This window comes from Phyllobates terribilis, unplaced genomic scaffold, assembly GCF_046119375.1.
Source record: "Phyllobates terribilis strain yellow unplaced genomic scaffold, ASM4611937v1 Scaffold_11__3_contigs__length_659146591, whole genome shotgun sequence".
Taxonomy (NCBI): domain Eukaryota; kingdom Metazoa; phylum Chordata; class Amphibia; order Anura; family Dendrobatidae; genus Phyllobates; species Phyllobates terribilis.
In genome coordinates, this window is record NW_027362771.1 from 485,095,536 (window position 1) to 485,120,987 (window position 25,452).

General features: G+C 41.4%; 1 protein-coding gene across 3 annotated transcripts in view; it reads right to left on the reverse strand.

The window, feature by feature from the left end:
* Positions 1–4,303: 4,303 nt before the first annotated feature.
* The window catches only part of UACA (uveal autoantigen with coiled-coil domains and ankyrin repeats), a 79,232-nt gene continuing 58,083 nt past the window's right edge, over positions 4,304–25,452 (reverse strand). Inside the window, exons 1-19 of one of the 3 annotated variants that reach the window (XM_073653491.1) lie at positions 24,230–24,708; positions 21,135–21,268; positions 18,780–18,868; positions 17,718–17,782; positions 17,206–17,263; positions 17,035–17,105; positions 16,790–16,896; positions 16,526–16,707; positions 16,397–16,434; positions 14,031–14,090; positions 13,831–13,938; positions 13,104–13,136; positions 12,910–13,008; positions 11,067–11,106; positions 10,935–10,987; positions 7,772–10,546; positions 7,471–7,590; positions 6,848–6,913; positions 4,304–6,729 (exon numbers count right to left, since the gene is read on the reverse strand). In XM_073653491.1, coding sequence (XP_073509592.1) covers positions 6,658–6,729; positions 6,848–6,913; positions 7,471–7,590; positions 7,772–10,546; positions 10,935–10,987; positions 11,067–11,106; positions 12,910–13,008; positions 13,104–13,136; positions 13,831–13,938; positions 14,031–14,090; positions 16,397–16,434; positions 16,526–16,707; positions 16,790–16,896; positions 17,035–17,105; positions 17,206–17,263; positions 17,718–17,782; positions 18,780–18,868; positions 21,135–21,268; positions 24,230–24,265 — 4,206 coding nt within the window. In that variant the 5' untranslated portion in view covers positions 24,266–24,708 and the 3' untranslated portion in view covers positions 4,304–6,657. Of the gene's footprint in view, positions 6,730–6,847; positions 6,914–7,470; positions 7,591–7,771; positions 10,547–10,934; positions 10,988–11,066; positions 11,107–12,909; positions 13,009–13,103; positions 13,137–13,830; positions 13,939–14,030; positions 14,091–16,396; positions 16,435–16,525; positions 16,708–16,789; positions 16,897–17,034; positions 17,106–17,205; positions 17,264–17,717; positions 17,783–18,779; positions 18,869–21,134; positions 21,269–24,229; positions 24,709–25,452 lie in introns of those variants that run through there. The other 2 variants (XM_073653490.1, XM_073653489.1) reach the window with 2 other exon arrangements.

Below are 25,452 nucleotides of genomic sequence, written 5' to 3' on the forward strand. Positions count from 1 at the left end.
CCAGTGACTCACAGCAATAGGCTGGGGACGCATTAGGACTGTGCACACAGTAGCTATAAGAAACAAGCAGAAAGTCGGGCCGACGCCCTAAGCAATCAGACAAGAGACATGGACACAGCAGGTACTGGAGCAAAGAGTGAAGCATGGACTGACAGGTATGATTGCGGTCTTGCATGGTTACACAATGTGAATGAATTACAACAATTTTGCAAAAATGAGTGGATTAAAATTCCTCCAGAGCATTGTAAAAGACTCATTATCAGTTATCGCAAACGCTTGATTACAGTTGTTGCTGCTAAGGGCGGCCCAACCAGTTATTAGGTTTAGGGGGCAAACACTTTTTCACACAGGGACACATATATATATATATATGTGTGTATAAGTATGTGTATATATATATATATATATATATATATATATATATATATATATATATATATATATATATATATATATATATATATATATATATATACATACATACAGTACAGACCAAAAGTTTGGACACACCTTCTCATTTAAAGATTTTTCTGTATTTTCATGACTATGAAAATTGTACATTCATACTGAAGGCATCAAAGCAATGAATTAACACATGTGGAATTATATTCATAACAAAAAAGTGGGAAACAACTGAAGATATGTCTTATAGTCTAGGTTCTTCAAAGTAGCCACCTTTTGCTTTGATGACTGCTTTGCACACACTTGGCATTCTCTTGATGAGCTTCAAGAGGTAGTCACCGGAAATGGTCTTCCAACAATCTTGAAGGAGTTCCCAGAGATGCTTAGCACTTGTTGGCCCTTTTGCCTTCACTCTGCGGTCCAGCTCACCCCAAACCATCTCGATTGGGTTCAGGTCTGGTGACTGTGGAGGCATCACTCTCCTTCTTGGTCAAATAGCCCTTACACAGCCTGGAGGTGTGTTTGGGGTCATTGTCCTGTTGCAAAATAAATGATGGTCCAACTAAACGCAAACCGGATGGAATAGCATGCCGCTGCAAGATGCTGTGGTAGCCATGCTGGTTCCGTATGCCTTCAATTTTGAATAAATCGCCAACAGTGTCACCAGCAAAGCACCCCCACACCATCACACCTCCTCCTCCATGCTTCACGGTGGGAACCAGGCATGTAGAGTCCATCTGTTCACCTTTTCTGCGTCGCACAAAGACACGGTGGTTGGAAAGAAAGATCTCAAATTTGGACTCATCAGACCAAAGCACAGATTTCCACTGGTCTAATGTCCATTCCTTGTGTTCTTTAGCTCAAACAAGTCTCTTCTGCTTGTTGCCTGTCCTTAGCAGTGGTTTCCTAGCAGCTATTTTACCATGAAGGCCTGCTGCACAAAGTCTCCTCTTAACAGTTGTTGAAGAGATGTGTCTGCTGCTAGAACTCTGTGTGGCATTGACCTGGTCTCTAATCTAAGCTGCTGTTAACCTGCGATTTCTGAGGCTGGTGACTCGGATAAACTTATCCTCAGAAGCAGAGGTGACTCTTGGTCTTCCTTTCCTGGGGCAGTCCTCATGTGAGCCAGTTTCCTTGTTTCGCTCGATGGTTTTTGCAACTGCACTTGGGTACACTTTCAAAGTTTTTCCAATTTTTCGTACTGACTGACCTTCATTTCTTAAAGTAACGATGGCCAGCTCAGATTAGAGAGCAGGTCAATGCCACACAGAGTTCTAGCAGCAGACACATCTCTTCAAAAACTGTTAAAGAGGAGACTTTGTGCAGCAGGCCTTCATGGTAAAATAGCTGCTAGGAAACCACTGCTAAGGACAGGCAACAAGCAGAAGAGACTTGTTTGGGATAAAGAATACAAGGAATGGACATTAGACCAGTGGAAATCTGTGCTTTGGTCTGATGAGTCCAAATTTGAGATTTTTGGTTACAACCACCGTGTCTTTGTGCGACGCAGAAAAGGTGAACGGATGGACTCTACATGCCTGGTTCCCACCGTGAAGCATGGAGGAGGAGGTGTGATGGTGTGGGGGTGCTTTGCTGGTGACACTGTTGGGGATTTATTCAAAATTGAAGGCATACTGAACCAGCATGGCCTCCACAGCATCTTGCAGCGGCATGCTATTCCATCCGGTTTGCGTTTAGTTGGACCATCATTTATTTTTCAACAGGACAATGACCCCAAACACACCTCCAGGCTGTGTAAGGGCTATTTGACCAAGAAGGAAAGTGATGGGGTGCTACGCCAGATGACCTGGCCTCCACAGTCACCAGACCTGAACATAATCGAGATGGTTTGGGGTGAGCTGGACCGCAGAGTGAAGGCAAAAGGGCCAACAAGTGCTAAGCATCTCTGGGAACTCCTTCAAGATTGTTGGAAGACCATTTCCGGTGACTACCTCTTGAAGCTCATCAAGAGAATACCAAGAGTGTGCAAAGCAGTCATCAAAGCAAAAGGTGGCTACTTTGAAGAACCTAGAATATAAGACATATTTTCAGTTGTTTCACACTTTTTTGTTAAGTATATAATTCCACATGTGTTAATTCATAGTTTTGATGCCTTCAGTGTGAATGTACAATTTTCATAGTCATGAAAATACAGAAAAATATTTGAGGTGTGTCCAAACTTTTGGTCTGAACTGTATATATATTTATACATATATACACACGTATTTATGCATTATAAAGGCATACCCAGTGGAAATAAAATAATGGCAAAATCTGGCCACATTTGGCCTGGAGACAAGTGCTTTTTACTTCCTTACCAGTAGGCTAAATTCCCACGATGAGGTTTTGATCCAGTGTATTTTTAAAAAAAATGCAAGTAACCTATCTTACTTAATGAGTGCAGAAAACCTGCAATATCAGAAGCTCACCAAAAAGCTCATCGTGGGAATGTAATCTTACATAAAAATTGCTCCTTAGAAATGTATGCGATGTCCAATTTTTATTGTTCAGACACGGCAGTCACATTATGAGAATGAATCTTTTTTGCTTTGGACTTACTTTATAACTTCATAATGGGTAAGGACGTCCTGGTATAAAACTATAACAGTGATAGATGAAATATATGAATTATATGTTCACCTTGTCGCTGGTGGGATAGCTTTCATACTATTTTTGATCAGTGATACTAAGAACCCTATTTGATTTAAATGCACTTGCTTTTTATTTATTTCCAGCAGGGTTTATTTTCATGTTGTTTCTTGTAGGTTTTTCTGATTCATGGCCATTGTGAAACATGCATTTATGTGCTGCATGTGTGCCAACTTAAACCAAGCTCAAATTTTGTGTTTTTTTTCTATATATATGTATTGGCTGTTATTGGTACTTTATGTGGTGAATCTGAATGAACATATAATGGTGTATATTCAATGGTTGTTGTCCTGTTTCCCTCTTCCATTTCATCTTCCTTCAATTCCTCTTGAAAATAAATTATATATTAATAATAATTTAGGGTTGGTTTTTGGTTACTCTTTGGTAATCATTTGTAGGCAATATATTATGTTGGAGTACTCCACCACCTTCCCTTTTCCACTGATGGGAGAAATTTCTTAACCAGTAAAACCTGTGTGCTACAAAAATATTGTGGTGCTAATTGAAAGCAGAAAAATGTAGGGGGTCTGGGCGGGAGACCCTAATTCCAGTGATGTGATCTTCTCACTGTATTATCAGCAGAAGATCATCATTAGAGGAATACTTGGTCTGCTGCCTCATAGTTCAACCCCATCCCCACCATTGATAGGCAGCTTTCTGCATATGCACAGTGTGCACAAAAGCTTTAAAGTCGGTTGTGTAGGTGGGGTTATATGGAGCTCAGCATTCAGAGAACTGCTCGACCTGCAGCAGAGAAAACCGTATTTAAAATTAAAACTGCAGCAAGCAGCCCAGTAAGTGATACATCACTGTAATCAGGGTCTCTGCACCTACATCATACTGCTCTCAGATGGGGTAGAAAAAACAAACTTGTGATGGATTTCCCTTCAGAGAAATCAGTTTAAAAACCAGTTGGGCACGGAGAGAACATCTGGATGGATCCCCCCTGACCAGCTCAGCCTGATTGACAGGCCTTTTCTTACACACACATAGGGAGAGTCCTGTCAATCAGGCTGATCTGGGTGAGGGACGGCCCAGATGACTTGTCCATCATGGGTTGGACAAGAGCTCTGACACGGTCCTGCAATGAGCTCTGTATCTGTGATTAGCTGGTAACGCAAGCTTTGTCCCATTTAAATAGAAATACGAGAATTCCCAGAATTAGCTGATGTAGCCCAAAGGTAATGGGATTGGATGTGAATCTCTGCATATGGTCTGAGAAATGCACTTGAATAAAAAGACACAATAGGAATTTTCCCACAAACTAGGTTTATTATAATTTATATTAATTCAGTTCAGAACCACTGTACACAAAAAGAAGTGTAGATATGCATAAGTCCGGACACCACACAGTCCACAGCCTACGTCTCTGTGTACAACTGCATCCACTATGGAAAACACATTGGCATTAGCTAAACTAGAAAGCAGAATAAGTACCAAGCAGATCTGCCACCCCAAGAACTATACACTACGTAACAAGATCACATGGAACAAAGTTCAGGCCAGCTGATCGATTCCACAGAGGAAGCACGCGAATCAAAATATCCATACAAAATATATATAAATATAGAACTCTATCTCTATATACTGGGAGTGTAAACGTATATTGGAAAGTGTAAACTGGCATAAGAAAATTTAATGTTTCTTTAAAAAGCGCAGATTGTGAACCTGGCCAGCCAAGTCCATACCTCGGGTGACAGAAGGTTAACTGAACACACTGCTCTGCGAAACGACACAGTCTCCTATCTGACATCTGTCCAAACCTCAGCGTTTTACAGTTTATGCTGTGAAATTCATTGGTTCCCACTCAGATGTCGCAGTGGACTCAAGCAGGTGGCAAACATGACAGATTGTTGAACTTACAAGCCCAACAGCCGAAAACAAACGACCAACACTTTATTAAAGCTCGTTGGATTTTTTGCGACTTGCTTGTTACGGTCGCAGCACCCTCAGACACGCAGTGCGACCCCATTTTATTACGGTGTAGCAACGACACCTAGAGAGCTTAGGTCGCATGACGCGTGTCATGGCCAAAGACGCCGTGTAGCCCCAGCCTAAAGCAAATGCACCATGGGCACATCTATAAGGCACCAAGTAATGCACAACGCCAACGAATCAAGATGGCGGTAAGAAAAGCTGCAAAGCATTGCACAAAATTATGAATCTGGCAATGATCTAATGATTTGCCCATTAATTACCCATGCAAACCCTTAGCTCTAGGTTGTCTCATAGCACTAAGCCATGATTAATGGATCAATAATACTATGAGACCCGAAACAATGCATTAGTTAAAATACAATGTGTCCAGACAAAATATAAATCTGGTAGAGTCACCTGCCTGGAGAGGCACTAGATTGACTTCTTTAAAGACAAAATATGGATTTACAAAAAAAAAAAAGGTATATTAACAAAAAATATTCTACATAGAACATTAAATACCTAAGAATAATTGCTGCAGCAATCACTGGCCTTAGCAGTATGACCGCGGTGGTGAGTGGTTGGCTGTAATAGTCACCTGTATAGGCAATAGGTCACCTCTGCAGCCAATAATCGAAGACTAGCGCTAGTAAATAACGCTCTATTTATTATTCTATGGCATTTCCCAATCTCCAAAAAATTTTTGTTAATCCAGGACAACCCATTCACATTATTCAGAATTACAGTCCAGAGCTGCATGCATAATCGTACAGGCTCCAGGGCTAAATCTCTAAGCATCCTCTGCTGGATCAATGTCTGTACACAGCTTGAGCTGGTAATTGGACAGCAATTGTCCGATTGCATAATTAAAGGCCCATTAAAGCCGCTGAGAATGTGTCTGTCAACATACTTGTGGACTGCTTCTAACAACCACCAGCAGAATTATAAATGAAGCTCTAGAGTAAGATGCAGCTTATATCTTAGGATCAGTAGAAGATAAGTAAAATATTTACAAAGTTGCTGAATTTTTATGTAGATTATGTTCTAAGCGTGAAATGGTTTTCAAAACTGGAGATAAAATTTCAAATACCATAATCGTTATTAAAAAGTTTGCATCTGAGATTCCTGAAGCATTACAATGGGAACCTCCATTTTCAACTTCACAGGTCCCTATGACTTTTTTTTTAGTTACTGTTGTGATACATATAAATCTATTCACATTGCCTTGTAGTTTCCATTGAATGTTCACCCAATCTGCCACGTCAGTGTCCACATTTCTAGTCCTTCACGCATTTTCTTTCTTACCCTTTCAACAGAAGTTCCATCTCGGACACTTGCTTGTCATTCTGAATATCCATCATTCAGGATATCTCTCATCTTTAACCAACTTTGGTTGATCACATTCTTGTTCCTTCTCAACCAACATTCCAGAGACCCTCCGAAAAAGCCAACGCTCACATCCTCCCATCTAACATCCCCCCTCTCTTTATCCTGCAATATTTCTCTTATTACATACATTATCTTTCCATATCTTTACAGTATCTCTCACTTTCTAAGCAGAATGTGTGTGTTGTGTATGTGAATTTTATTTCCACCATGATTAATTATTTGTTAATGTGGATTCTGGCTCCTGCAACAGGTTTGTTGCCCACTAGCCCACCCATTTATAGATGGTATATTGACAAGAGATCAGCAGACAAGTTCTTGTCGCATGTGTATGATCTGTAGTAATGCATCTTGCACATCGGCATCCATATGACCCTGTAAAAAAAATAAAAATATGTTTTAGCATGAGAAACCCAAAAGTAATATAATGCATGCAGGACGCTAATTGGACGGGGACATTAGATGTCCATGATGGTCTATATTTTCTGCTTACCTGCACAGCATTCAGAAGATGTGCACGATAGATCGAAATAATCTCCTGGTGTCTCCGGTGCGTGTCCTGTGACAAAAGAAGTGTGATGAGATAAGGATTGCAGATTGAAGTAGTTGCTATATATAAGGATGATGAGGACAGGTGATTAATGTATGATCTCTGGGACCCTGCCGATCACAAGAACATGGCTCCTGTGTGCTCTGTGTGAATGAAGCAGTGGTTACGAATGCACATTACTGCTCAATGCGCAGTTTATGAGATTGATGGAGATAGCTGTACTGCCAGTCCCATAGACAATGAATGGAGCGGTAGTGTGCATACGGGACCACAGCTGTAGTCAAACATTTCCATAGAGAACCCAGTTTTAAATACCCATAGAAAAAGTTAATAGATGGGGATCCTCATTTCTTGGCTAAAGTGACTACTGGTTACAAAGTGTCCTGTATTACAGGATAAACCATTCATTTGAACAGGCATTGTGTAGTGTAAAACCTCCCCAGTGGTGGCGCTGCAGGGAAACTGAAGAGGTTTCCTCACTTAGTTCAGACATTTATTCTCAAAGGACCTTTCAAATACACAGGAAGTTTTTTTTAGCGAACTTAATTCTACGAGTTGGCACTTACATCTAATTGGCACTGTAGAGATTTGATCTGGCTTTGCAGGGTCTCGGTAGACTGGGTCTTCTCAGGGAGCAGGGACAAACTCTGCTTCAGCCGGTCCACATCATTGAGAAGGGAGCGGATCTGGCCGTAGGAGGAGAAACATTATGTTAGATCCATGTAGTATATCATATCTACTAATAAGACATGCTCCTGGTACATCATTCTACCAACGTTGTACTGTCCACCACATGATAATGGTATAATGGGACATGTATGTGTACACAGAACTCTACATTTTTTGCCCACAACCTTCCTGCCTCACCTGCTTGTCTTTACTTTCCAGGTCCCCTGCTGACCGTTGGATGGTTTCATTCAGTCCCTCAATTGTAGACTGTGATTGTTTGTGCTTCTCCGTGAGTTTACTGATCTCTTGTTCTTGACCGCTGCTCTTTTGTCTTAGTTTCTCGCTCTGCCGCAGAGCCTCTTGCAGGTCTTGAGACGCACGTTTGCCGTCCTCTCTGAACCGGTTGCCGGTCTCCTCAAGCTGAGCCACTCTCTGTTCTAGAGCGGTCTTAATCACGCTAAAATCATATTTCTCCCTACTGCTGTAACGCTCCAGTTCCTCTAGATTTTGATGGGTCTTCTTTAATTCCTCGCGGAGCATGCTTGTTTCCTGCTCAGCCATGAGCCATTTCTCCTCCTTTTCCTTCACCTTCTGTTCGGCTGCTGCGGTACTTCTCTGCCAGGCCTCCCTTTCCTCAGCGTGCTGGGAGCTGAGGACAGAAGCAGCTTTCTGGGTCTTCAGCTGCTGTTCTAGGTTCTGGACTTTTTCCTGCATCTTCTCACACAGGTGGGCTTTGGCAGTAAGCTCAGCCTCTAGAGTTGCCTTGGTGTTCTTCAATGTGGTTTGCAATTCATTGTGTCTCTCTATAGGAATGTACTGACTGCTGAGACTTTCCTGCATTTCCTTCAGCTTCTTTCTGGCCTGCAGGTTCTCTTCCTGCAACTCATGTTGTTTCTGCTCAGAGTTCATCTGTGACTTCTGTAGCTGCTCTAAGCAGCATCGTAGGCCCTCCAGTTCAGTAAGCATTGCGCTTTCTTCTTGCTTTCGAGACATGCGTTCTTCAGCTAGGCTACGTTCTGCAAGCTCCAGTTCTTTCCTAAGATTTAAAGTTACTTGTTGCTGCTTGGAAAGCTCATCTTGTGATGTCTGGGCCAGACGACGTTGCTTCTGCAGTTCAGACTCCATCTCACTTCTCATTGCCTGGAAGTTTTTCTCCTTTTCCTCAATACTGGTAAGAGGGGCGTATTTTTCAGTAATGCAGTGCTGCAATGTGTCCAATTCTGCTCTCTGCTCTCCAAGAGCTGCCTGCAGTTTCCTAACCTCCTCTTTTTCACGCTGGTAGCAGGCATGTGCCTGCAGATACTCTTGTTCTATCTGTCCTTTGCATTTCTGCAGCTCTGACACTTTCTCCTCATGTTCTTTTTGTGTCACGTAGTCAGAACCCAACTGTTTCTTCACATTGTGCAGCTGGGACTGCAATTCTGCACGAGTAGCTGCCTCTTTGGATGCCTGATCCCGCATTTCTGCAGTCTTTGCAGTCTCACATTTCAGCTTTTCTTGCAATTCAGTTTGCTTTACAGCCTCACTCTTCAGCTGTTTCTCCAAGTCAGAGTTCAGTGTAGACTCGCTGTCCAGCTTTGCTTGCAGAGCGGTTTGTGCGGTAACAAGTCTCTCTAGCTCTGCCCGAACCATTGTCATCTCTTTTGTCTCACTTTCCTGCTGTTTCCTGATCCGGGCCAGCTCAGCTTTGGATTTGTCTAACTCAGCAGTCAGTGAGGCAGAAGTCTGCAGATGTGTAGTCAGGGGGATGTGGTTTTCCCGCAGATTTGCATTCTCTGACAGAAGAGAATTTGCTTTCTTTGCCTCCTCCTCACATTTCTTAGACACGTCTGCTAGTTGTTTCTCCAGTTCTTTGATCCTCAGCTGCATTTCCTTCATATTTTTCTCATGTTCCTCCCGGGAAGTAGTGGATGATTGGAGAAGCATCATACCCTCCTTTAAAGTTTTGCTCTCGCCCAACAGTCGCTCTTGTTCCTGCTCTGCCTTCCTGTTACTAGTCTCCGACTCCACCAATTTCTGGCTTAGTAAAGCGATCGTTTCCTCACAAGCTCTCTTGGTCTCTGCATGGAGTTGTGCTGGGACATGTTGACTTCTCATCGCTCCTTTTAAATCCTCAATTTGCCTCTGCAGAAGAATTTTCTCTGCTTGCAACTTTTCTCCTTCCCGTCCAAGTATACTATTCTTTACTTTAAGTTCATCAAACTCCTTCTTGAGCATGTCCCACTTTGCTTCTGACCTCTTCTTTTCTTTGTAGGCATTTTCAAGATCATCTCTAACCTTGGCCAGTTCCTGCTCAGTCTCCTCTAAGCTCCGCGACTTCTCATTTACTTCATTTGTCAGAAGACATCTCATGTTCTCAAACTTGTCTGTGGTGACAGCCAGGGCTAGCTGCTCTCCAGCCTCCTGGGCCCTTCTTTCTGCACGTTCCTTTTCTTCCTCACATACGGCAAATGCATCCTGTAAGCGGCGATTCTCCTTACGCAAGCGTCCATCTTCCCTGCGCAGTTCCTGCACCAGCAGTTCATTGTGCCGAAGTTGGTTACGTAACTTTCCGACTTCAGCAGATGCACCTTCGTATTTGGTTTTTATCTCCCGAAGTTGCTCCTGCAATTCCTCGGCACGAGAGCTGCCGCTTAGCGCTTCTTGTGTTAGGTGATCTTTCAGTGCCAAGAAATGTGTTTGCATCTGCTTCACTTTGCTTTCAGAATCCAGCATGCGTTTCTGGACATCACGGAGCGCTTCTTCTAGCTGACGGATCTGCTTGTCAGACTCAACTTTACTCCGATCCCGCTCGGATGCTAGAGCTACACACTCTGACGACCTCCTTGAAAGCTCTTGCTGCAGCTTGACAGTCTCATCCCTGGCCATTTCATAGTATCGGCGGATGGTTTCTAGTTCCTGGCGCTGGTCAGCCTTTTCCCCAGGAAGTTCCAGAGGTCGCAGCTGTGACCTGGCCGGCAGGTGAGCTACAAGCTACACAGAAAAAAAAAAAAAAAAGTTGTCAAAACTACAGCCATTATTGTTATCCATCACTAAATAGTTGTATGTCCTTGTATAACTTGTACAGAGGGTATAAAAGTAATCAGAATGTATCATGTAGCAGGATAACTACACAAAACAACTCTGGTATCAGAAGTCATCCAAGAGTACCAAACATTACCATAGAACTTTTTTGGTACACCTGCCAGCAATACAGAAGTTGCATATTACAAATAGGAGGACTCCGGACTTTACAGCCTTACAGGGTATTTATCACACTTTTTTAACCTAATTTTGGAGAAGTTTTGTTGGATATTGTGCCTGAAACCCAGTTGGACAATCACAAAGCAAACATTGCGGGTTTTTTCCTCACAGTCCTTACCTGTGGATCAGCGTTTAGAACAAGATTTTGTTTAATTACTATATCTTCTTTGCCTAGAACAAAAATCAAGAATTAGTGAATCATATATACAGGACAACAGCCAGTGTGATGGGTGTACAAGCTCATACTTACCACTGCTAAAAGGGCTGCTAGGGGCTGAGTGATTTTTCTGCTGAAAAATAGTTAAAAATTAAAAAAAAGTGTTAATACTAAGTTTACAGGTCAAATATTATTGCCTTCCTCACAGCAAATTCTAGCCAGAGACATTCTCACAGATATAAAAGGTTGACTTCTCCGGTCTACCTGCCTATGGTACCAAAATTATCAGTTTTAATCTTTTCAAAGGTCATCACTAATAGTTGAAGAGAACCGGTCATGTTAAAAATGGTATCTGATCTCCAGGTCGCAAGTTCTAAAGCAGGAAGGGCTGGTCTGATGGATACACATTTTTTTTGTGGGAAAAGTTTCAGTAAAACTTGCATGTTACTCATTGAAATCACAGGTGTTTATATGCATAGGAGTCCAGTGGGCGGTCCTACCAGTGATTGACAGTCTCTCCTGTATAACTGTGCATGCAGAGATAGTTGTCAAGCACTGACTAAGACAGTTCACTGGACTCCTATATACAAAATTCAGGGATTTGAATGAATAAAATACAAGTTATACTGAATGTTTCCCTGTAAACCTATATATTATTCTGCTCAACTTCCCCATACTGTGATCCACAGATCGGACTGCATGTACAACACGACAGGTTCCCTTCTATAACACAAAGGCCCGGATTCATCATTTGTGTTTAATTAGTTTTTTTGTTTTGTCTTGCTTTCATTTTAGCACTAGCAGATTATGCGCCAAATTCATCAAAAAGATCGCCCAATGTCTGATAGATCGGTACAAAATCAAAAATGCCTTGAGTCTAAAAGGCACCCTTCAATAAGCATTAAAATGTTGCACTTTATTCTTCAATTGTGTGAATAAATTTAGAGGGATTGCGTACTCCACTAGGAGGCTGGAGTACAAGAGTGTAAAATTTTGCAATATTTCGAAAAGTAAGAAATGATGAACATTAACATAGAACATCTGCAACTATAGTGTTGAATGAACAATTAAAAAAACAAAAAAAACAAAAAACGGAGTAAAGCAAAAACCTTTCATAGGTGCAAATTGAATAAGGAATACGGCGCAAGTTTTGTAAAAAAAAGTCACTACTACTGAATAAAGGGAACAAAAGCAATGATGATTGTAGATTTCCTCAACCATCGGCTCTGAAAAACACTTGCAATGCTTTGGATTTCTGGCTAATTAAATTGGCAGCTATTGGATTCTGCCATCTCATTTTGGCCTACATCAGAGGTATACACCAAGAGCTTTTCATCTCTGTAAAGGCACACGTTGGCCATTGCGGCTCATTCTAAACAAAAAATAGAAATAAATAAATTGTACACTATGCACTATTATTTTTTCTCTACTTCTTTGCATAAGAGAGCAGTAAACTATGTTTTACAAGAGAGTATAAAAAAGTATAGCCATGCAGACTGGCCTGGCGTATGTCAAAAGGAAACCCTTCTGGAATCCACTGGATACATGACCGCCTATGGGCAAGTCAGAAGTATAAATCTGGGAATAGTCACAACATACACCTCAGACGTGGCCTAAACTGAGTTGGGAGCAGATACTTAGCTTGATATATTACCATGTGCCCACACTTTCACATACCGTGGACCTCTCCGTCAGACACTAAATTGCAGACAATTGAGAAAGTTCTCAGGTGCTGAATCAGCGATAATATCCCCAGAATCCCCATAACAATAACATTTCCTTCCCCAGGTCCGATACCCGTCCGCTCCAGTTTAACCATTAACACACATCACATACAAGTTATTGAACTTCTGAAGCAGACTATTAATATGTCTCCTGATCGCCCATCCTTTATACGTTGTCATTTTTTGACACCAGCCGTTATATTCATGCTCACCTCATAGTATCTCAGTTTCCCTCGCAGGTTCTCCATAGTTCGCAGACTTTCCTCAAGTTCCTTTTCTTTCATTTCCAACAGTGATTTCAGTTCCTCCTTCTGTAATTTCAAAAAAATGGGAAAAAAAAAAAGTTTAATGAGGTGTAAATAAAAAGGTATTGTGACAATGGGTAGACCCCATAATGCCATCCTACCTCATTCTCCAGATCATCTGTCATCATCTGTTCCTGCAAATATGAAGTCAATGTAAGTATTCTAGTCTGATACAATGGACCAGTCCCTCGTCTCTATTACTCGCTGCTCTCGGACACACAGACCCTAACTGGAAACCCCACCTAGTTCCCTTCATAGAGGCACAGTCGCCCCCCATCAGGCCCAGCTGCAGCCACTTCCTGCCGCCGCTGCACTTGTTCATCGCTTTTACTCCTGTTTTTTTTTCTCCTACTTTAAAGTGAAGACTGGGACATTAATTCTTCATTTTCAGTGTTTGATAAACACCCTGTCAAATACAAGTTATTGGGCTGGTGATGACTCTCCTCATAGACTCACACACATGCTGCTGTATAAACCAACTAATACAGAAAGTGTAACGCACATGACAAATAACTAATTACACACTGAAGACTTTATTTAGAGGCTATTCCATTCGACCACTTAAAAATGGGGAGACACTGAACGGGGCGGCTCAGTGGTAAGTACAGCAGTGCTGGGGGTCCTGGGTTCAAATTCCACCAAGTACAATATCGGCAAGGAGTTTGTATGTTCTCTCTGCGTTTGCGAGAGTTTTCCTCCCAGATTCTAAAGACATAATGGTACGGAATTTAGATTTTGAGCCCCAATCGGGACAATAATGATAATTTCTGTAAAGCTGCGGCATATGTTGGTGCCATCCATACAAGCATAAAAAATAAATAACTCCACCTGGCTGAGCTGGTGCTGTAGGCCTCCCACTTTATCCAGCAGCGTTCTCTGCTCATGCTGTATCTTCCGCAGCCTGTCCCGTAGATCCTCATTCTCCGTTTCCAAATCCTAAAGAAATGATGAGGAGAACCGTGATGGTACTATTATAACCCCTCACCTAAGCCATACATCATTAATGAGAATACCACGCTCACACATACCAGAGACGAGTCTTTTGACTTTGAGGGTGTCTCTTCTTTTGAATTATACTTTGCCCATTTCTGCGTGAAAGTAAAACATATGGCGCCAATTATAGGCAAAGTACATTAATACAATAATTAGCATCCGACTAGACTGGGCATGAAAATGGTATGTGGATGTTTGTGGCAGATTGGGTGGGAATAAATGAATAGCTGCCATTAACCAAGAAAAATATTGTAAAGTAAAATTGGAAATGATGGGCAGAGCCACATATAGGAAGGGTAATGTCAAGCAATGTCCATGCTCATCGTAATGAATAAGCTTAGCAAACCTTAACATGCTACTAAAGCCTTAATTACAACATCCGGCACATTATAAAAGGGTGTATTGTTAATCACTCACATACACGTAGGGGTTTTTAAAAATTTCCTGAAGATCTGGGAATTAAATTAGTGATCATGTGGCTTTTATCTGAACATACTGCCACTAATTTCATTAAAACACACAATCAGCTTGTTCCCAGCCTAAAATGGTTCATTATAATGAACAAAGGATTGTGTTCAACTGCGTAACAAATAGAGAATAGAAAATTGTATCCAACTATTTCTTGGGAAATGAGTGACGACCAATATGGCAGCAATTCTAGCTCCATGTGCAATGATGCAGTCACCAACTCCCAATGCTCCTTAACTAGACAGATGAAGCACAGCAGCCATACTGGTTGTCTCCAATATTAACCACAAATAACACCCAAAATGAAGGCCCTTCATTATCTGAGGCAGCTGAAACTTCTTCTATGGGGCCCTTGGAGAGATGGGAGCCAATCCTTGCTCTGTAAACCCTTACCAGATGCCCTCAACCATAGAAAACTCATTGAGGCTGTGTGCCCACTATGCGTTTTTCAAGCGTTTATGCTGCGGAATTTCCGCAGTGTAAACGCCTCAAAAACACTTGGTAATCCGCCCCCCATGGTCCTCAATGACAAGCCACACTGTCAATGCCCATGCTGCTGATTTTTCCGCAGCGTTTATGCTTCGCTCAAAAATCCGCAGCATGCCATTAATTTTGCGGACACATAGCGTAATCGCCGCCATTGACTTGCATTGAGACGCATATAATCCGTGTCAGTGCATTTGTACACACGGATTATATGCGTTTCAATGTGCGGATGGTACCCAGTTCTGGAGGAGAGAAGACTCTCATCCAGACCTGGGTACCATTGTACCTGTGAAAAAAATAATAAAATAAAAAATAAAGATTATATTTACCTTCTGACGGCCGCTGCAGCGCTTCTTCTCTTTTGCCGGCACATCGCGTTGGACTGTAGGACCTGCGCTGACGTCACAGTCATGTGACGGCAGGCCCTTCAGTACAGAATCCCGCGATCAGCTGGCAGCCAGAACAGGAGCGCAGCAAGACTCCGGGGGCCATCGGAAGGCAAGTATAGATTTTTTTATTTTTTAACCATTCTTTAAGGTCACACTATATAAATCCATTCCGGTTGCATAGATTTATACAGTGTGACCAAGTTGTCAAGCACTTTCCAAGTGATGCTAAAATCGCGTGGAAAGCGCTTGTCAACCCGCATGCGGAAACGCATGTGAAGAACGCTTCACATCCGCATGTATTTGGCAGGAAAAATGCATGCACAATCTGCATGCGATTTTTCTGCCAGGGAGATGCAGAAATGCTGCAGAAATTTTCTGCTTCATTTCTGCATCGTGGGCACATAGCCTTAAAAAGATTAGGACTTGAGGCCCGATTCATCAAAGCTTTCACGCCAGAATTTTATGATTTTTGGAGTTCTCACAGCCCTGACAAAATGGGTGGAACTGGGGAGAGACAGGGCATGGCGGGGTGGGGTGGTACGCCACAGGTCCTTCAATTCATGACGAGCTGTGGCGTTCCCTACCCAGAAATCTCATTCCAGTCCATAACTGGAGTGAGATTCCTTGTGTAGCGCGCACCCATTCATCAGATGCTCGAGATTCACAAAGCGTGCACCTCTTCATGAATCAGGAGCGTCTGATTCCGGCATGACCCATCATCAAGACCGGCATAACCCATCATCAAGACTGGCATGAACACGCCGGCCTTGATAGATCAGGCCCTTAGTCTTTTTGATTGTAGGGGAAAATATTCTTTAAAAAGGACCTTCGCAGCTAAAACAAAGAAGCTTGAGAAAGGGTTTGTATTGCTGGGTTTTCCCTAAACCGTGTACAACTGTTTGTGCAGGGAACTGCAATAGACTTTATCCCCTTGCACAGTAAGTGCCAGGGATACAAGGTAAAACCAGTAAAGGGGACCAGTATTGCCCAGGTGATGATATGGCATCACTTTACAAGACAAAAAATAATTTATTAAAATAAAATAATAAAAGACTTACTGAGCGTAAAGACACCATGCTCCTTACAGGTTCTGCCACTGTGAAAAAATACAAGACAAGATTATACTCCACAAAAAAATACAAATCCTGATGCAAGGAATTCAAGTCATCATAAAGAAAAGCAGTCACCTCGCGGAGAGCTCTCCACCGCGATCCTGATGAGGGACAAGATCTCAAGGTTATCCCCAATTCTGCTATAATAGGCGCAGTCATGTCCCAAAGTGTCAACCAGAGTAACATCAGCACCAGCTCTCAGAAGGACTTCCACCGCCTCTCGGCATCCATACTCACAGCCCAGCATGAGCGGGGTCCTGGGGAGACGGTGAGTATCATCAGTGCATATACAGTTATATATAATATACACACACACTGAATTATTCCGACATCACTTACTTATTTTGCTTGTCCCGGGCATTGATTTCGGCTCCCTTTTCTACCAGAAGTTGGCAAATAGCTGGGCGACACATTTGTGTGGCCAATGCCAATGGGGTCCTTCCATCCTAGAGTATACAAAACAAAAATATGGAGGCAATTACATTAATTTTTGCCTTAATAAACTTAGAAATTGGCAACTTTGATTTAAGCTGGTGGAAAACTTAGCAGTAAAGGAGAAGAATTATAAAAGTTAAAATTCTCACCAAGTCTGTAGCATTTACTGAAGCCCCATGGTCACACAGAAGCTGCACGCTGGAACAGCATTCGGACATGGCTGCACAACAGAGAACGGCAAAGTCAGAATTCAAGAACAGACTGGCCCCTTTTGTAAAACAGGAGAAACCAAACAGACATTTTATCCCGCGTCCTCTTACCCGCATCGTGCAGCGCTGTCCTGCCCTGCAGATCCACATTCTCCGTTGGACAGTTAAACTGGAGATAAAATCCAAAGACGACTAAATACAATTACACGGCTGACATACAATATGAACATACTAAAATATTATGCACTGAAGAAAAAACAATGGTTTTGTGATCCATAGTATAAAATATAACACATACTTGGGCAACATGACACCCAAATTTGTGCTACATCCACAAATCAGGACAAATTATTTTTCAAGGGATCTAGATTTTATGCACCGCCAACAATAAAAAGAAAACATTGCTGACCGAGGTCCAGTGCAAACATCAGTAAATTAGTCCTAATGTGCTTACCAACATGAAAACCTCCATAAACAACGCGCTGTATATGATTTGCATTGCAAATTTGTTTCATCTTAAAGTTGTTGTATTTTATTTCACAGTCATTAAAACCTGTGTGTAATCCAATCTGGCAGATACATACACCCACCTCCATAATGCAGTGTGGTCCTGTGCCACCTACCTGGAGAAGCTTCTGCAGACAAAGGGAGTGGCCGTACTTGGATGACAGGTGCAACGCATTTCGCCCTGAACACAAGAAAACGACAAAATGCTTAAAACAAATCAGCGAGTGATAAAATGGTGAGAATTGCACATTTTCTTTCCCAGTTACAAAACAGTTTGGGTATAATAATTAGAAGTCCCAAAACTTAAAAAAAAAAGTAATGGAAAAGAAAAAAAAAAAAAAGAAAAAATAAATATTAGTCTGAAAAGCACTTTGCTATATTTGAAATAGAAAACAGGCAAGCTGGAAAGTGTCAGCTTAAAGGAAACATGTCATCAGAAAATTACCCAATTGATTAATATTTTTTAATTTTATTGATTATGGCATTTTCTTATTTACATAGAGAAATGTAATGAAGAAATATAAGTTTATAGAAATGTAATATATATATATATATATATATATATATATATATATATATATATATATATATATATATATATATATATATATATATATATATACATACACACACATACTTTAAGACTCATACTTCCTTTTGTTTTAGGAAATACCACATGTTCATTAGCCACAATGGTTGAATCCCGACCCCATCTTTTGCATTGTAGCACCTAATGAGGGTGTGCAAAAGTGATTGCTCCCCAGGTCATCATCTAATGTGATTGGCGGATTCTGTGCCATCTGAGTATAGAGGTGTTACCCATCATTGTGATCCTGCCTCTACTGATAAGAAAACTTCTGTAAACTCTTCCTGAAAGGACAGGAACTAGGAGTCTAAAAATGTCACAGTGGGCAATGTAAAAATTGCAAGACTTTGCAATTTTAAGTAAAGATCAAAATATGAAAAAATAAAAAGCTATAGCTTAAAGAGTTTTAACAATACATGCAACACAAAAACCTGACTTAAACAATAGGTGATTTTCCGATGATCGCTTCCCTTTAAGCTAGGGGGACAACTTTACCCCCAACTTTTTACCAAGCGCACTATTTTTTCAAAGTATTAGGAAGGGGGGAAATATTCTATTTCTACTAATGCAATTGCCACCCCAGGTAACATACCAGCAGCATCAGGGGCTGTGAGATCGACCCCATGTAAGAGGATGGCATTCAGACTCTCCAGGTGACCCTTAGACGCAACAACGTGGAATCTGATTGTAAGCAGACAAAAAAAAAATATAATAGAATAAACCTGATGAAGATAAGAGCTTTACCTCCCATGAGAGGAGATCAGTTACAGAGGCTGTACACTTCCTGCAAGCCTTTAAAGTATACACGCATGAATGTAAATGTCCTGCCCCGGTTTATTGACTTGTCTAGTCATTTACGTGTCATAATCACTGGTGTGTGGAGAATGTCAGAACCAAATATTAAAAAAACAAAAACACACAATATTAGTTTAAAGGTATGTTAATACGGGGCAGTTATGCTGCAGATTTTCTGTCCAGATTATCCAGAAATTGACCTACAGTGTGTGTTTGCATTGCAAATGGTAAAATCCACTTTTTGATAAATTTTGCTCAAATGCCGTATTCATGGTCCATTTACAGTTCACAATGCACTGGATGACCGCTTGTCTCCTGACCTCAAAGGCATCTATGGAGGTTGTAAGTTCAGGTCAGGAGATCCATGGCCAGTCCAGGTAATGTGGTCCGTAAACGGACCATGAAATGCATTCATCTGAACAAGACCTAAATGGTGGCCATACGCATTGGATGAACACCTACTAATAAACCAATGTGTATTATGTATCCCGTCAACAGACTTGGGGGAAAGAATGGATTGGACATGTTGGATTCAACATGCCTCATCCCTTGTGCTTATGGTTAGATACTGAGTAGTCAGATGTGTCATTTCACTGATAAACACCTAGCGGTGGCTGGTCTCCCTGCAAAAACAAGAGACTTTCAACATGCCTCAGCTAGCCATGACATATGCTATGGCGGCAATGTGTATAGGAGCTTTGTGATGGTTTGTAGGCTAATCCTGATTAGATCAAAGTGTTTGCCAGCCATGATGATCATTACAGAACATAAAAAGGGAAATAATTCCAATGCTTGCTCTTCAGAGGATCAGGCAGCTCGGACCCATTAGGTGTAGTCCACCATGGAGAACGATGCCTGAATGTGTAGCACGTGCCTCCAGATGGATCCTGTTTAGTATCTGCTCAGGGGTTAAATAATCAGATTTATGCCTTTCTGCTGCCACTGCCAGATACTCATCGCTCCATAAATGGCCAAAACATTCATGCTAGCAGAGTAATGCCAGGAGGACCAGCCAATATCGGATACTCATTGTTAGACTTCAATACTGTTGTGAAGTCTATTATAGAATTTAAGCAGCACGAGGATACGAGCGTCGCTTTTCCCTAATTTCATGTAATTTCTAGCCTTAACATCTAGGATTTACTATGCTAACTGCACCAGAACGCTTCCTCAATTAGTGCCAAAAATGGCCTGTACACAGCCTGCACCACATTTATGCCTTTTAGACCCACTTTTCTGTCTTGTTCATAATTCGAACCAGATGAGTGAGTGCATGTTTTAATTTCAACCCCCCCAAAGGGGACCGCCCATGTGTACTGGCACGAAGGCTATAATGGATCTGTGTGCTATATGTGGAGCACAGACCCAATATATGCTCGTCTGAACAAACCCTTACTGTGGCCACCTCTACCTGTTGCTTGGCCACCAGTCAAAATTATTCAGACACTGCCTGCGTTCTAAGATTTAGGCCTCATTCAGACGTTAAGTTTTTCACATCTGTTTTTTTCCCACAGTTAGCACTCACACCTATGGCAGTCTAAGGGACTGTTCACATGTCAGATTTTTTTCTTCAGACCATGTGGTCCATGCAAAATAGCGGAGACATGTCTGATATTGATCCGAGTGTTAGATTAAAATCCGCAATACAAGTCTATGGGTCAGTGAAAAAATCTGACAGCACTCTAATGCCATCCGTGTGCTGCCCATTTTTCACTGACTAATAGATAAGAGAAGGTGGAGAAAGTTTTGTTTTTCTTATCAGTTAAAAAAACTGATACCACTGACCAAACACTGATGAAACGTGTTCCTTTTTTCGCTTATGTAAAAAAAGCAAAAAAAAAAAACCCTACGTGTGAATAAGGCCTTGGACTCATTCACACATGCTAGCAAAAAAAACCCCCAAAAAACCATCCAGCTTAGTCTCTCTCCCCACCAGCCTCTGTTTAGCGTGCAAGTGAAGTCTAGCTACATGATCGCTGAGGCCAGAGGTGATGGCTGTATGTACGGCACAAGACCACTGATGTCAGCCATTGTCTGCAGTGGCCACGTGACTAGACGCCACGTCATCACTACAGGGCACTAAACAAACGGATAGGACACCCCTAGAGACAAAATGTATGTAATCATTGTCAATGACATAAGTGACACTTACGCCGAGCGGCCTTCCAAATCTAGCTTGCTGGGATTGACACCCTTCTTGGAAAGGGTGGATGAAATTTTGTCTACATCTCCCCTCTCAGCCGATCTCATCAACCGCTCATCATATTTGTTCCAGTCTGCAGCTTGCTGAAAAAGAAGGAGAGAGAATATTAGAGTCCTATTATCAGACATTCATTATGGGCTACATGATCATCCTACGACTAGACAAGTAGAACGAGTCCCCAGGGTGGACAGTACTACATAGAGGTCATTGCTGACGGAGCACACCAGATGGTGGATGCATTGGCACAAAGTTTTATAGAAACGGCATTACCGCTATTTTGCCAAGAGAATTAGCCACCAGCCACTAATGTCCAATCTAAGGGTGTCCATACATATTCGATAGTTAACAGGACAATTATCTATTGGTGTATGGGGTGTCTGGAATATTAAGCAAACTGATGGGCCAACGTGAGTTTTGAGAAATCTGAAAAATTGTCTTTGTAACCCTACTTTATTTTCTGATCTTGCATAGTAATTCCATTATACTTATTAGGTTGTGTTCACACTAAGGTTTTTTTTCAGGTTGGAGTACAGACCCTCCAACTGTCCAATCAAAACGTGTTTTTTGGCGTTTCAGACCAAAAGCGCCTGAAAAAAAAAAAAGTGTGAACAAATCCTTTGCGTTCTGCAGTTTTCTGAATGCACTATTAGGGTATGTGCATATGGAATATTTTTGTCAATTTTTTTTTGGAACACAAAAAAAAAAAGTGAAGCTCTTTACTGTCCCAGAAAATTGAATGAGATTTCTGAAATATCAAGCACATGTTCCTTATTTTTTCCTTGCAGATTTGAAGCAGTTTCACATCTGCAGGATGTCCATTCTTTTTTTTTTTTTGCAGCGTTTTTCACCCACTGTAATGAAAAGTAAAAAATGCACACACAAATGCATGTTTTTTATGTAGGATTTTTAATGCAAATCTTTTTCCTGCCAAGAGAAACGTTTTTGATGCAGAAATGTGTGCGAATACTTAACGTGTGCACGTACCATTATTTAGGATTTTCTAGTGGCTCATTTCAAGGCCAGCGATCCGCCTGCCCCTGTCTATTTTTTATTTCCTCCTCAAATTATATCACCACAGATACAGGCAAGGTGACCCAGAAAAGTCTAAAATATGTGAAGATCTGTTCAAACATCTCTTCAAATGACTGCAAGTGTATTGGCAGCGTAGCCATTGCTTCACATTATCTAGGTGCTCTGCCAAACTATGCAACATCACATTATAGGATTACACCCAAAATCATATTGTTGTGGCAAACGAAACATGGAGACTTGTGAAATATATATGTCACGAGCTACCCAGATATGCTTCCAATGTAATGAATCACGTATTGTAATCGTCTCCTCATGACATGAAAACAACCATGTCATACGTAAAGCCCCACAACATCCATCTGTGCATTTGCAGAGTAACAAAGGCACGTTTTAGCCGCTGTATTACGGCCACAATACTTTGAAATCCCATAGATCCACCTTATCCTGATGAGGGAGATCCAGGTTAATACGGTTGTAATGCACTATTTTTTTCACTCTTCCATTCTTAATATTTCAAACTGGCCCTTAAAGGGGTTATCTACCTTTGGGGGTAATATTTTTCCTTTTCATTAAAATGTATTAAAAATTTTTGCATTTGAGTTTCATTAAAAAATTTGAACTGTTTGCCTTCTTTTGTGTTTCACTGTGTACTGTTGGCTGTAGAATGGGTTAACTGAGAATACATCAGTGAGCTCTTTTGAAAGGGTAGCACGGTGGCGCAGTGGTTAGCACTGCAGCCTTGCAGTGCTGGGGTCCTGGGTTCAAATCCCACCAAGGACAACATCTGCAAGGAGTTTGTATGTTCTCCTCATCTTTGCGTGGGTTTCCTCCAGGTTCTCCGGTTTCCTCCAACACTACAAAGACATACAGATAATCTAGATTGTGAGCCCCAATGGGGACAGTGATGACAATGTCTGTAAAGTGCCGCGGAATTAATGGCATGATAAATTAAAGCGTAATAAAATAGAGTTTCTAACTTTATGTTTTCTTTTTTCAGCTGATTTAATGACCGCAGAAAACATCAAAAGTTGAATGTGCAAAGAAAAAAGCTGGTAAAAATCTAAATTGCGTAAATTCTTAACGAAACCCAATTGTAAACAATTATTTTTTAGCTCCAAATATATGCATTTAATTATTAAAAAAAAAGATATAATAAAGCAATAATTTTCAGTGCACATATGTTTTAGAAAGCCATCATTCCTATATGATTAATCGTAATATGGCAGGATGTTTGTGTCTATATGACCTGCCCTAAATAAACCAGATCAGTTTACTTTGCGGAGTAACGCAAAACTGACTTCACAAGGAGCATCTAAAAAAAGCGTCAGAAATACCTGACAGGGGATTATTCTTGACCCACCATCATGGTTTTCTCATTTTGCCATTGGTTAGATTATTTATATATGTATACACATAACTATACACACTATATATACTTATATACTAGAAATGCATATTTTATTTTTCCCTATGAAATAACTACAATCCCATTGACTTTGATGAGACGATTTAATGAGCTAGTGATAGATGCAGATGACAATTTTCCACCTCTACAGCCAGGACTGTAGTATTGAGGGGAGGTCTGCGCAGTGGGACCACAAGACTGTACAGGTGTGACATCCCTACGCTGGACAGGTGCGATCGCTCCATCCTCAATCTACTTTGAAGTCCTGCACAGACCAGAACGCTGGGAAATTTGCCCTATTTGCTTTGTGTGTACACAACAAGGATATAGTATACACAGTATACTCCCACGCACCATCACAGTATATACAGCTGGTGTGGTGTGGAGGAATATTTCCATTATATACATTGGAGCAGTCCCTGATCTAAACACTAAACAGGCGGTAAACTAAAGTACTGAAAGTCCCAGCACACAATAACCCATTCACATGAAGGACAATGCTCCGACAAACAAAACAGAGTTGCTAAGTGCCCCTAGGATGGGACTATTAGCGTTACTGTGACACAGGTCACATTTTGGACGAATCAGTTTTTGGAACCAAACTTACCTTGTGCTTAGAAGAACAGGTAAACCAGGGGGTCATCCTTGTCCTCCCCAGCTTCAGAGCACAATTAGCAGGCTACACAAGGATTGCCGGTAGTCCGCCACACCGTCCGGAACACACTATGCCAACATCCATCTGCCCCAAATGTAGGTGCCCCCCATTCCTGCCCAGAGACAGGGGAGCACAAGCAGTCATATCCCAGTCATTTCTCGCCTTTGTAGGACTTGGAAGTTCTTTGTGATGTTGCGACCCCTCCTCCTCAGCAGCGCGCTGTGCCCCTCGCTCTACCCTTTGAGGCTCGGCTGCTCACACAAATAGTGGCTTCTCCTAAATCGCTCCCCTTGTAAACACAGCGTCTCTGGCCTTTATCTCAGGGGGAGGGTTGCTCTATTTTTTGCCTTGGAGGAGGTGAACAGCTGAGATAGTGAGGAGGATCTGTACACACATGCCCTGCATTCCCATGTACTGAGCCATCCGGCCTGCCTCATAACTCAGGGCAGGGAGCATTAGAATAACAATTACAGCATTGACACTGGACTTTGCAATCCTTTGGCTACATGTCTCCCTGTCACTGACTGTGATAATCACAGCTCTGGAACTTCCTCCAACATCACAAGACACAAATCACATTTCCAGGAAACACAAAAGCAATTTTTCTTAGAAATATATGTAAATACTTTTATGCCCAAAAATGACAAAAGTATTCTCTGAGGGATAACCTTTATTGGCTAACCAGAAAAAAAAATAGAATTTGCAAGCTCCTTCCTCAGGCAGGTTTACAAATGAATTAATAAGACAAGAACACAAAGATATAACAACCGGACATTTGTTTATGAGGTGGAACGGGTGATGCCTTTTAAAGTTAAGCAATGTAAATCAAATTAAGGTTTTTGTTACAAACCTGGTTCTGGTTAGCCAATAAAGAGATCACTCGGAGAATACTTTTGTCATTTTTGGGCATAAAAGTGTTTATATTGATTTTTCAGACTAACACAGTACCACAAAGTCACAATATCTGAGCCCAAGAGAAGAGCCCAGTAGACCAGAGTTCCTTTTGTTCAAATAACAATTCTTTATTAAACATATATAGAGAGATTAAAAAAGACACAGTGCTACTAAGAGAGAAAACACAGTCCACATCTAAAAAAAATTACTCCACCATAGTACTAGGTTACTAAAGTATATATAATATAATGATTGTTTAGAAAGAAGGCCCTCAATAGTCT